The sequence below is a fragment of the Cetorhinus maximus genome, chromosome 14 (genome assembly GCF_964194155.1).
Source record: "Cetorhinus maximus chromosome 14, sCetMax3.hap1.1, whole genome shotgun sequence".
Taxonomy (NCBI): Eukaryota; Metazoa; Chordata; class Chondrichthyes; order Lamniformes; family Cetorhinidae; genus Cetorhinus; species Cetorhinus maximus.
The window spans coordinates 115,539,830-115,553,478 of record NC_135892.1 but is presented as its reverse complement, the minus strand read 5'-3'; the positions used below and the strand labels follow the sequence as shown (position 1 = coordinate 115,553,478).

Sequence of the window (13,649 nt, the reverse complement as noted above, 5' to 3'; positions counted from 1 at the left end):
CTGACACTTGTTACTTGCCATTTGACAGCCCAAGCCTGGATATTATCCGGGTCTTGCTGCATTTGGACATGGACTGCTTCAGTATCTGAGGAGTCGCGAATGGTGCTGAATATTGTGCAATCATCAGCGAACATCCCCACTTCTGACCTTATGTTGGAAGGAAGGTCATTGATGAAGCAGCTGAGGTTGAGCCTAGGACACTACCCTGAGGAACTCCTGCAGTGATGTCCTGGAGCTGAGATGACTGGCCTTCAACAACCACAACTATCTTCCTTTGTGCTAGGTATGATTCCAACCAACGGAGAGTTTTCCGACTGATTCCCATTGGCTCTAGTTTTGCTAGGGCTCCTTGATGCCACACTTGGCCAAATGCTGCCTTGATGTCAAGGGCAGTTACTCTCACCTCATCTCAAGTTCAGCTCTTTTGTCCATGTTTGAACCAAGGTTGTAATGAGGTCAGAAGCTAAGTGGCCCTGGCGGAACCCAAACTGAGCATTAGTGAACAGGTTATTGCTAAGCAACAGCCGCTGTATAGCACTGTTGATGACCCCTTCCATCACTTTGCTCTTGATTGAGAGTAGACTGATGGGGTGGTAATTGGCCGGGTTGGATTTGTCCTGCTTTTTATGTACAGGACATACCTGGACAATTTTCCACATAGCCGGGTAGATGCCAGTGTTGGAGCTGTACTGGAACAGCTTGGCTAAAGTTGCATCTAGTTCTGGAGCACAAGTTTTCAGGACTATTGCCGGAATATTGTCTGGGCCCATAGCCTTTGCAGTATTCAGTGCCTTCAGCTGTTTTTTGATATCACGTGGAGTGAATCAAATTGGCTGAAAACTGTTGCCTGTGAATCTGGGAACCTCTGGAGGAGATGGATTAACCACTCGGCACTTCTGTCTGAAGATGGCTGCAATGCTTTTACCTTATCTTTTGCACTGATGTGCTGGGCTCCCCCATCACTGAGGATGGGGATATTTGTGGATTCTCCTCCTCCAGTGAGTTGTTTAATTATCTACCACTGGATGTGGCAGGACTACAGAGCTTAGATCTATCCCTTTGGTTGCAGGATCACTTAGCTCTGTCTATCACTTGATCCTTTCACTGTTTGGCACACAAGTAGTCCTGTGTTATAGCTTCACCAGGTTGACACCTCATTTTTAGGTATGCCTGGTGCTGCTCCTGGCATGCCCTCCTTCACTCTTCATTGAACCAGGGTTGATCCCCTGGCTTGGTGCTAATGGGGTAGAGTGGGGGATATGCTGGGTCATGAGGTTACAGATTGTAGTTGAGTACAATTCTGCTGCTGCTGATGACCCACAGCACCTCATGGATGCCCAGTCTTGAGTTGTTAGATCTGTTCTGAATCTATCCCATTTAGCACGGTGATAGTGCCACGCAACACGATGGAGCATATCCTCAATGTGGAGATGGGACTTTGCCTCCACAAGGATTGTGTGGTGGTCACTCCTACTGATGCTGTCATGGACAGATATAGCTGTGATGGTAGATTAGTGAGGATGAGGTCAAGTAGGTTTTTCCCTCTTGTTGACTTCCTCACAAACTGCACAGACTTAATCTAGCAGCTTTGTCCTTTAGGACTCGGTCAGTAGTGGTGCTACCGAGCCATTTTGGTGATGGATATTGAAGTCTCCAACCAAAGTGCATTCTGTGCCCTAGCCATTCTCAGTCGTCTTCAACATGGAGGAACATTGTTTCATCAGCTGAGGGAGTAGTAGGTGGTAATCAGCAGGAGGTTTTCTTGCCCATATTTGACCTGAAGCCAGGAGAATTCATGGGGTCTGGAGTTGATGTTGAGAACTCCAAGGGCAAGTTCATTCCAACTTTATACCACTGTGCCACCACCTCCCGTGTGCCTGTCAGTGGGACAAGACATACCCAGGGGTGGTGATGGTGATTTCTGGGACATTGCTGGTGAGCTATGATTCCATGAGTAGGACTATGTCAGGCTGTTGCTCTGTGGTCAGCTCTCAAAATTTTGGCACAAGCACCCAGATGTTAATGAGGAGAACGTTGCCACGCCGACAGGGCTACATTTGCCGTTATTGTTTGCGGTACCTGGCTCGATGCTGCATGATCTGTTCAGTTTCATTCTTTTTTGTTGGCTTTGTAGTGGTTTGATAGAACTGAGTGACATATTAGGCCATTTCAGAGAGCATTTAAGAGTCAACCACATCTCTGTGGGTCTGAAATCACATCTAGGCTAGAACAGGGGAGAAAGGCAGATTTCCTTTCCTAAAAGACACTAGTGAACCAGATGGATTTTTATGACAATCGTCAATGGCTTCATGGTCACTGTTACTGAGATTAGCTTTTTTAAAATTCTAGATTTTTTATTAACTGAATTGAAGTATTGCGGATAAAAGAGACATACTGTCAAAGCTTTACCTCTTGCACTCATCAGTACAGTTCACAAGATTATCAATAGTAAAGGGAACAACAATTTAAACTGCATAAGAAGAGAGTGCTGATTGGTTAGCAAGTGGACTCTGACCGGTTGAGGCTTTGCCATGGAGAATGCACCAGGGATCAGTTAACTGCCAAGAATTTGTTCAAGTTCAAACCAGGCAGGTTGACACTGGTCAAGGCTTGACATGGGGAATGAACCAGTGAATGGCTGTCTCCCAAGCTTTTCTTTAATTATGAAGGCACAATTCATTGAGCTGGTCTTTCTGTCTGTAAAGGACAGGGCCCTGTGTGTGAATATATATAGCCTCTAGCATGCATAATAACTCACATTGCAAGCCTGACTGATAATCTTAAATTGGTTTCCAGTGTAATTCTTAGCACAATCAAGATTGTTTAGCAAGTTTTGTCCAATCACGAAATCACATCTAATGTTGGACACTGTTTTGAATTTTGCAAGCACGGGCTGGTTGGGTACGGTCAGTACTTTGCCTATTGTGACCAGCCGAAGGAACGTGCTGTTTGATACGATCCACCAGTTGTTGGGATGCACTGCCTACAGACCTGACATCACACTGACACTGAAATTCGTATATCACATTGAGTATTGCTGAAAAAAGAGACATGTCTAAGCTTTTTGTCTTGCACTTGTCAGGACCCTCACAATAATACCAATATAAGGAGAAATATTTAAAACATACATCGAAACTAGGAGCAAGAGTAGGCCATTCGGCCCTTCGAGCCTGCTCCGCCATTCATTATGATCATGGCTGATCATCCAACTCAATAGCCTGCTCCTGCTTTCTCCTCATACCCTTTGATCCCTTTCGCCCCAAGAGCTATATCTAACTCCTTCTTGAAAACATACAATGTTTTGGCCTCAACTACTTTTTGTGGTAGTGAATTCCACAGGCTCACCACTCTCTGGGTGAAGAAATTTCTCCTCATCTCAGTCCTCAATGGTCTACCCCGTATCCTCAGACTGTGACCCTTGGTTCTGGACTCTCCCACCATCGGGAACATCCTTCCTCCATCTACCCTGTCTAGTCCTGTTAGAGTTTTATAGGTTTCTATGAGATTCCCTCTCATTCTTCTGAACTCCAGCGAATATAATCCTAACCGACTCAATCTCTCCTCATATGTCAGTCCCGCCATCCCAGGAATCAGTCTGGTAAATCTTCGCTGCACTCCCTCTATAGCAAGAACATCCTTCCTCAGATAAGGAGACCAAAACTGCACACAATATTCCAGGTGTGGTCTCACCAAGGCCCTGTACAATTGCAGCAAGACATCCCTGTTCCTGTACTCGAATCCTCTCGCTATGAAGGCCAACATACCATTTCCCTTCTTTACCGCCTACTGCACCTGCATGCTTACCTTCAGCGACTGGTGTACAAGGACACCCAGGTCTCATTGCACATTCCCCTCTCTCAATTTATAGCCATTCAGATAATCTGCCTTCCTGTTTTTGCTACCAAAATGGATAACCTCACATTTATCCACATTATACTGCATCTGCATTTGCCCACTCACTCAGCCTGTCCAAATCACACAGAAATATCGGTATTCTTGTGAGTATCCTGATGAGTGCAAGAGGAAAAGCTTTGACATGTCTCTTTTTTCAGCAATACTCAAATTCTATACTACCAAACGACTATTTATATATCACATTACTCATTTGTGTGAATGCAGAACGTTTTTTTGGCTTGCCAGCAACATCCTGTTAGTGGTGAACACCACTCGTGTTGCTGCTGCAAAGTAGCAGAGTGAAACAGCTTCACCTGTTGCTCAAAGTTTTGAGATACCTTGCCCTTCCAGGGTAATCTAAGGTAGACTGGGCACTTTTCAGGGCCAAAAGTGGTGGCCTTAGGGTCCATTCATGAGTTTGCGTGATATACAGTGTGAAATGATCTGACCAGGGTCACCATTATCCCACAGGATGTCTTTGATGTCCCTATTTCAGCCTCAAGCTTGTCCGGTGAGCAATTGGCTTGGTCCCTATTTACGAGGATGCTGATATAGTCCGTAAGACCATAAGACGTAGGAACAGAAGTAGGCCATTCAGCCCATCGAGTCTGCTCTGCCATTCAATGAGATCATGGCTGATCTGATAATCCTCAACTCCACTTGCCTGCCTTTTCCCCATAACCCTTGGTTCCCTTACTGATTAAAAATCTGTCTCTCTCAGCCTTGAATATACTTAACGACCCAGCCTCTACAGCCCTCTGTGGTAAAGAATTCCACAGATTGACTACCCTCTGAGAGAAGATTTGATAGAGGGTTTCAACATTCTGAAGAGATTGAATAAAATAAACAGGGTAAAGCTATTTCCACTGGTAAATAAGGCAGTAACAAGAAAGCAACACATTTCAGATTATCCCCAGCAAAGAAAGGAAGAGGTAGGAAAATGTTTGAAAGAGATTTTTCTGATGAAAAGGGTTGTCAGGACATTCCTACCAGAAATAAGTTGGGGAGCAGAATCAATGGAAGCTTTTAAAAGAGGAGATAAATTTATCTAAAGGAAAATAGGGAATGAGAAGAGGGCCAAGATTGAGATTGGGAAGAACGTTTTCAGAGAGGGGACACAGGGATGAAGGGGGGATGGGGATGGGGTAGAAAATGGGACTGAGAGGAGAATTCTCCCAGAGAGAGGGAACAGTATCTGTTGGCCTCTTTCTGTGCTTTACAATTCCCTGATTCTACTTCTGGTGATAACTCTGGATTTCACTTTCATGGTACATGGAAAATCTGTGTTTTTGGTGAGTTGATGGGAGGTTTAGATTTCCTGGATCTTTTCCCTCTCCCAACCCCTACCCCTTCTTCCTATCAAACCAACCCAAACATTCACGTTTTGCTGATGACTTCACTCTGCATTCATCCACTGCTTTCAGATCATATGGTCTCAGTGTTTACAGTCCCTCGTACTCTGAGTGCAATAAGTAATTGCTGCTTCATTTCCAAACGCTTGAATTGAATCCATTTCAGGTGAAAGCAGGAGGCGTGTGTGTGTGTGTGTCAGCAAAGCTCTAAAGGAACAAATCATCAGACACACTAAATAGCTGGTCACTGACCCTTTAAATTGCTCCTTGTTCCCATGGGGATGTGGCTCTGTGCTTCCCACAGCAAAACAACTGAGGTCAGTAACTCTTCACGTCAGGAACTCTGAGAGCAAATCATGCCCGACACTCCAGGGAATTCCACATTGCTGCGCTGAGTTGTGGCATCATCACTGTGCCCGTATGAGAAAAGAATAACACTGAGATTTTGTTTCAGGATTCTGATATTGATGATGATGATGATGAGTGGGGACATCTCTGTAACCTGGCAGACTTTGCACTCTCTCTGGAGAATACCATGGAAGAAATTCACAAACATTCCCTCATCAACTTTAAACTCCGGGTTGGTAAGTCTCTGCACAGGGTGTGTCAGGCCAGATAGAGAAAAAGAGGAAAGATTCATTATGGATAGATTGCAGAGTAGAGGGATTTAAGGATCAGTATAAATAAAGAATGGGTGAAGAGATACACGGACCTGTATAATAAGAACAATTTGTATTTATGCTCCAACAACAACAAATTATATTTATACAGTGCCTTTAATGTAGCACAATGCACTAAGGCACATCACAGGACCAAGCCACAGAGCAACATCATAGGACAGGTGACCAAATGCTTGGTGAAAGAAGTAAGTTCTTAATGAGTAGAGAAAGGTAGAGAAGTTTAGGGAGGGATTAAAATAGGGAATTTACAAGAGGGAAATATTAGGGGAATGCTGAGATCTCCGAGGTTTCTAGAGCCGGAGGAGGTTTCAACGATGGAGGGATTTGAAAACAAGGATGAGGATTTCAATTTAGGAATTTTTGGACTTGAAGCTAATGTAAGTCCGTGAGCACAGGAGTGGTATGTAGGTGGGACTTGGTGCATTTTGGATAAAGGGAACTGAATCTTCGATGAGTCAAGTTTATGGAGGGCGCAAAGTTGAAGGCCAGCCTGGGGATTGTTGGAATAGTTGAGTCCAGAAGTAACAAAGGCATGGATGCAAGTCTCAGCAGCAAATGGGCTGAGGTAGGGATGGAGTTAAGGACATCCTCGAAGTCAGAGAGAAACTTGGAGTCGGAGGGAAAGGGTCCAGTTGTCGTGGTCAATATAAGAGAACTAAGAAAGTGATCCTGCTAAGGGAGTATGAGCAGCTTGGGACTAAATTAAAACAAAGAACCATAAAGGTAATAATCACTGGATTACTACCAGAGACACAAACAAACTATCATAAGGTAAATAAGATCAGACAGTTGAATGTGTGACTGAAAGATTGATGTTGGAGAAATGAGTTTTGATTCATGGGGCACTGACACCAGTACTGGGGAAAGAGGGAGCTGTTTAGCTGGGACAGGCTTCATCTGAACCACGATGGGATCAGGGTCCCACAACTAGGGCTGTAGAGAAGGCTTTAAAGTAAATTGTGGGGGTGGAGGAGAGTTCATGTGAGAGGAAGTTTAGAAAGTTAACAAGAAAGGACAAGGCAATAATGCAAGTTAGTGATATGGGTAATGATAACAGTAGTCTGACAGAAAGGGACAGAGTGTACAAACATTACAGCGTACCAGCAAATAGGAAAAATGGCAAAAAGATAGAAGTAATTTATCTGAGTGCAAATAATAGTCATAACAAGATGGATGAATTGGTAGCACAAATAGAAATAAATGGCTATGAAATGGTCGCCATTACAGAGATGTGGTTGCAAAGTGGTCAAGGCTGGAAACTGAATATTCAAGGATATTTGACATTTCCAAAGGGCACAAAGAAAGAAAAAGGAGGTGGGGTAGCTCTGTTATTAAAGGATGAGATCAGTAGTGAAATATGATCTTGACTTGGAAGGATCAAAGTATAGAATCAGTTTGGGTGGAGATAAGAAATAATAAGAGAAAGAGGTCACTGGTGGGAATAGTTTATAGGTCCCCTAATATTAGCTATATTGTAGGACAGAGTATACATCAAGAAATAATAGTGCCTTATCAGAAAGCAACTGCAATAATGATGGATGATTTTAATCATGATATTGGACAAATTAAATTTGCAAAAGTAACCTTGAGGATGAGTTCATAGAGTGTACTTGGGGCAATTTCTTAGAACATTGCATTCTGGAACCAGCCAGGAATAGGTCATTTTGGACTTGTTAATGTATATTAAGACAGGATTAATTGGTTATCTTATAATACAGGATCCTCTAGGCAAGAGTGATCATAACATGATAGAATTTCACATTCAGTTTGAGGTTGAGAAACTTAGGTCTTAAACTTAAATAAAGACAATTACAAAGGTACGAAGATTGAGTTGGCTACAGTGGACTGGGTAAATAGGTTAAAAGGGAAGCTGGTAGAGGGTGGCAGACATTTAAGGAGATATTTTGTAGCTTTTAACAAAGATATATTCCATTGAGAAAGAAAAACTATGAGAAGGATGTGTCATCAGTGGCTAAGAAAGTTAAGGATAGTATCAGATTGAAAAAAAAGGCATTCAATGCTCTGAAGATTACTGGTAGGCCAGAAGATTTGGACAATTTTAGAAACCAACAGAAGATAACTGAAAAAATAAAGAAAGAGAGATTAGAATATGAGGGTAAGCTATTAAGAAATGTAAAAACAGACAGTAAAAAAGAGTAGCTAAAGTAAACATTGGTCCATTAGAGGGTGAAACTGGGGAATTAATAATGCGAAGCAAGGAATTGGCAGAGACTGTTAACAAGTATTTTGTACCTGTCTTCACAGTAGGGTGACACAGAAAACATCCCAAAAATAGAAGGAAATCAAGAAACAAACAGGGGGGGTGGGGGGTGGGGGGGGGCGGGGGGGAGGGTGGAACTTAAAACAATGACCATCACTAGAGAAGACATTCAAGGGAAACTAATTGGACTAAAGGCTGACAAATCCCCAGGACCTGTGGCCTGCATTGTAGGGACTTAAAGGAAGTGGCTGCAGAGATAGTGGATGCATTGATTGTAATCTTCCAAAATTCCCTAGACTCTAGAAAGGTCCCAATGGATTGGAAATCTGCAAATATAACCCCTCTATTTAAGAAAGGATGGGGACAGAAAGTAGGAAGCCATAAGCCACTTAGCCTAACATCTGTCATAGGGAAATCATTATTAAGGGAGTAATAGCAGGACATTTAGAAAATCTTAAACAATCAAGCAGAGTCAACATGGTTTTGCAAAAGACAAATTGTGTTTGACAAATTTATTAGAGATTTTTGAGGATGTACCTAGCAGGGTGAGTAAAGGGGAACCTGTAGATGTAGTGTATTTGGATTTCCAAAAGGCATTCAATAAGGTGTCATATAAAAGGTTACTGCACAAGGTAAGAGCTTGAGGTGTTAGGGGTGATATGTTAGCATTTATAAAGGACTGATTAACTAACAGGACAATAGGGATAAATGGATAAATGAAGCACTTTCAGATTGGCAAACTATAACTAGCGCAGTGCCACAGGGATCAGTGCTGGGGCCTCAGTTATTTATAATGTATATGAATGACTTAGTTGGAGGGATTGGATGTAGTGTAGTTGAATTTACTGGTACAAGGATAGGCAGGAAAACAAGTTGTGAAGAGGATGCAAACAGTCTACAAAGGGATATAGACAAGTTAAGTGAGTGGGCAGAAATTTGGCAAATGGAGTTTAATGCAGGAAAATGTGAACTTCTCCACTTTTGGTGAGAATATGGCGAGAGACTATGGGCGGGATTTTCCACAGCCACCACCACCAGGATCTTCTGGTCCCGCTGCAAGTCCATGGACTTCTGGAAGGGGTGTCACCTCACCCACAGTGGGTCCCGCCCCCGATCCTGGCCCATAAAATGCTGCAATACAGAGGGATCTGGGTGCCCTTGTCTGTGAATCACATATGGGTCGTATGCAGGTATAGGAAGTAATTAGGAAGGCAAATTTTTTAAAAATTCATTCACGGGATGTGGGCTTCACTGGCTGGGCCAGCATTTATTGACCATCCCTAATTGCCCTTGAGAGGGACCCCCGCAGTCCAAGAAGGCAGCTCACCACCACCTTCTCAAGGGCAACTAGGGATGGGCAATAAATGCTGGCCTAACCAGCGAAGCCCACATCCCATGAATGAATTAAAAAAAATAAAATGTTAGCCTTTATTGCAAGGGGGATGGAGCACAAAATCATGAAAGTTTTGCTACAACTGAGACCACACATGGCACGCTGGGTTTCCTCCTTTACAGAGGAGCATTCTTTGATTGGAGGCACCACAGAGGAGATTCACTAGGCTGATTCCTGGGAAGAAGGGGTTGTCTTATGAGGAAAGGTTGAGCCTATACCCATTGGAGTTTAGAAGAACGAGAGGTGATCTTATTGAAACATATAAGATTCTGAGGGGGGCTTGACAGGGTGGATGCTTTGAGGGTGCCTCCACTTGTGGGGGAACCTAGAACTAGGGGCACAGTGTCAAAATAAGGGGTCGCTCATTTAAGATGGCGATAAGAAGAAATTTATTCTCTCAGATGGTCATGTTCATTATCCCAGAGGGCAGTGGAGGCTGGGTCATTGAATGTATTCAAGGTTGGGTTAGATTTTTGATTGCCAAGGTAGTCAAGTTATGGGAGGAAGGCAGGAAAGTGGAGTTAAAGTGACAATCAGATCTTATTGAACGGGGGAGTAGGCTCGAGGGGCTGAATGGCCTACTGCTGCTCCTGTTTCTTATGTTTTTATGCTTCTATTGTGAGATGATATGGAGATGTGGATAGGTGGTCTTGCAGATGGAAAGGATATGGATTTGCAAGATTTGGGATACAGCTAGGGAACAGGATGGAAGGGTATATGGATCAGTATAGATCCACCTACATCACCTACCCCTCCACCCCACATGGAAGGATGGCTAGTAGTTGGATGATAGAGAGCTGATGAGCATTGGGGTTTGAGCCGTTTTTTAGAGTTTAGCAGATACCATCAGCTTCTCACAAATAGCAGTGTTAATGCCACGAGATGTGAGTGTCCCCATGCTCCTCACTGCAGCTTGAACATATAGTGACAAGAAGTCTGAACAGTTTCAGTTATAGAGCTTCACCAAGATCTTAAGCATTGACACCTGCCGTATAAGTACTGCAGAGAACAATCCAGAAGTTTTGTCCTAAGGACTAGAATTTCTTTGATTTCTCCAGGGTTAATGGCTTCAGCATGTTGCAGACAGTCTGTGACATTTCACCCACCCTGGTTCCCTAACTTCCAAGCCTAAAATTACTTAGCATCTGTTAATGATTCCAGATCATAGAGATTCCCCTCTCCCTCCATCTCCTCTGTCCCCTCTTCTTCCCTCCTACAACCCTCCTACTCCCACCCCTCCCCAGAACAATGTAGGCCCAGATTTGGCTGTGAGTTAGTTGCTGAGTGAGGTTGGTGAGTGTCAGCTGACAACTGCCCTTTTTGCCTTTGCCAGGGTTCACACAAGGACCTGCTATTTCTGGGGTTATTGGAGCCAAGAAGCCACAATTCGACATCTGGGGTCCAACAGTGAATCTTGCCAGTCGCATGGACAGCACTGGCGTCAGCGGCAAGGTCCAAGTGCCAAAGGAAACCTGCAAGATTCTCGAGGCACGTGGTTTTGCTTTCCAGTACAGGGGTCCAGTCTATGTCAAGGGCGTATCTGAGACGGTCGGTGAGGTTGACACGTATTTCCTGGAAGGAAGAATCACACAGGTGATGAAGCACAGGTGGATGAGGAGGCAAAGTGCCCAGCATTCCTTCTCTGTCATCCTGTCTGGCCTATCACAGAAAAAGGTGCCAATGAAATTCTCTCTATGAGTGGATAAGATGATGCAATGTACTGATTGAACAAATGGTCCATGAGCCTTGGACTGCTTGGGCTTTTCAGCTAGAAGGAAGCTGCCTCCAAATTTAATTAGTTTCAAAATGTCAGAGACAAAATAATGTTGTGAATTTATAGAGAAAAGACAATGTAAATGGTTATATATAGCTGGACTGGACTGTGATTAAATGGTACGGTGTGAGACCAGGCTGTGAATGGACAATATAGTCCTGGGATCAACAATTTTGTCATGGTACAAAGTACAATCAGTGGGTAAATGCTGAGAACAACATCCTCTGAAAAGGTGTGAGGTTTCCCCGGGCATGTGCTGAATGAGCTGATTCCAGCTGGCTTGTGAGTTGGGCTGGATGAAGTGGGGATCCTCTGCTTGGGGCTCCAGTGATGAATATGCAGAGACATCTGATGGTACAAACTTATGGAAACGCTGGCTGAGGACAGAAATTGCCAGAGCAGTGATGGACTGGAATCACTGTGTCGCTGTCTCACACCATGGACACAGATAGACGGCTGGGTGAAGTGCTGGAGGAGCAGGCATCAAATGAACCACAGCACAGACTGGAATCTCCACTAGAGCAGCAAATGGAATTGGGAGTTTGAAGGGAGAAAATTAGAAGACAAATCTGAGAAGAACAAAAGATCTTGCGATTTTATACATGTTAACAAACTATAGCTGTAGCCATAGTTACAGTATCAATGTCATACCAATAACATTTGTGCCATAGTTATACCACATTTATACAATATACAAAAGACTAAGAATTGAGCTGATGAGTATTTTGTAAAGACAAGGGTTGGGCTGGGGATTGGTACAGAGGGAGTGATAACTGTGTTGAAGATGGTTACATAGAGCATTTACATTGGAAAGAATCGATAAAGGACTGTTGAATATTAAATCTAGCTTTAAAGAAATTGGACAACCTTGTGCTCAAATCATTTCACTGCAGCATTCCCATTCCTCCAGTTATTCATTCCCATACCCAGTATTCCTAGATCATGGGCCTTAGGGAGTTGAAGGTATGGCCATCAATGGTGGGGTGATTAAATTTGGGAGGACATCCCAGAGGCCATGTGGTCAGATTTGGAGAACACAGAGTTGTAGGGCTGAAGGAGGTTTTTATTTTCATTCATGGGATATGGGCGTTGCTGGCTGGACTAACAATAACTGCCCTTGGGAAGGTGGTGGTGAGCTGCCTTCTTGAACCGCTGCAGTCCATGTGGTGTAGGTACACCCACAGTGCTGTTAGGGAGGGAGTTCCAGGATTTTGACCCAGCGACAGTGAATCAACAGTGATATATTTCCAAGTCAGGATGGTGAGTGAGTTGGAGGGGAACTTCCAGGTGGTGGTGTTCCCATTTATCTGCTGCCCTTGTCCTTCTAGATGGAAGAGGTCACAGCTTTGAAAATTGCTGCCTAAGGAGCCTTGGTGAGTTCCTGCAGTGCATTTTGTATATGGTACACACTGCTGCCACTGTGCATCGGTGATGGAGGGAGTGAATGTTTGTGGATGTGGTGCCAATCAAGCGGGCATGTATAGTCCTGGATGGTGTCAAGCTTCTTGAGTGTTGTGGGAGTTGCACTTCTCCAGGCAAATGGAGAGTATTCCATCACACTCCTGACTTGTGCCCTGTAGATGGGGGACAGGCTTTGGGGAGTCAGGAGGTGAGTTCTTCTCCGCAGAATTCCCAGCCTCTGACCTGCTCTTGTAGCCACAGTATTTATATGGCTAGTCTAGTTCAGTTTCTGGTCAATGGTAAACCCCAGGATGTTGATAGTGGGGGATTCAGCAATGCTAATGCTATTGACTGTCAAGGGGCGATTATTAGAACCTCTCTAGTTGGAGATAGTCATTGCCTGGCACTTGTGTGGTGCAAATGTTACTTGCCACTTGTCAGCCCAAGCCTGGATATTGTCCAGGTCTTGCTGCATTTGGACATGGGGCTGCTTCAGTATCTGAGGAGTCGTGAATGGTGCTTAACATTGTGCAATCATCAGCGAACATCCCCACTTCTGACCTTATGATGGAAGGAAGGTCATTGATGAAGCAGCTGAAGATGGTCGGGCCGAGGACACTATCCTGAGCAGGAGAAGGGTACCATTGTGTGAAAGAACAACATGGAACAAGTGACAGATGGTCCTGTAGGGGATGGGGTGGGGGGAGGGGGTGGAGGTGGGGGAAAAAAAGGATAGAAAATGGGGTGGAAGGAGGATTAAAAAAGGGGATAAAAAAGGAGATAAAGCCATTGATAAATGAATAAAAATAAAAACAAAAATAAGTGGTTAAAAAATAAAAATGAATGTAGAAAAAAGGGAATAAAAAAGGGGTGAGGATGGAGGAGAGAGTTCATGATCTGAAGTTGTTGAACTCAATATTCAGTCCGGAAGGCT

The 13,649-nt window shown here is 43.9% G+C and overlaps 1 protein-coding gene across 1 annotated transcript in view; it reads left to right on the top strand.

Moving 5' to 3' along the window:
• The window catches only part of LOC144690014 (adenylate cyclase type 8-like), a 181,805-nt gene extending 169,633 nt beyond the window's left edge, over window positions 1-12,172 (top strand). The window contains exons 17-18 of the mRNA XM_078557546.1: window positions 5,701-5,830; window positions 10,874-12,172. Of these exons, the coding sequence (XP_078413672.1) occupies window positions 5,701-5,830; window positions 10,874-11,238 (495 nt within the window). The 3' untranslated portion in view covers window positions 11,239-12,172. The remainder of the gene's footprint in view (window positions 1-5,700; window positions 5,831-10,873) is intronic.
• Window positions 12,173-13,649: the final 1,477 nt, after the last annotated feature.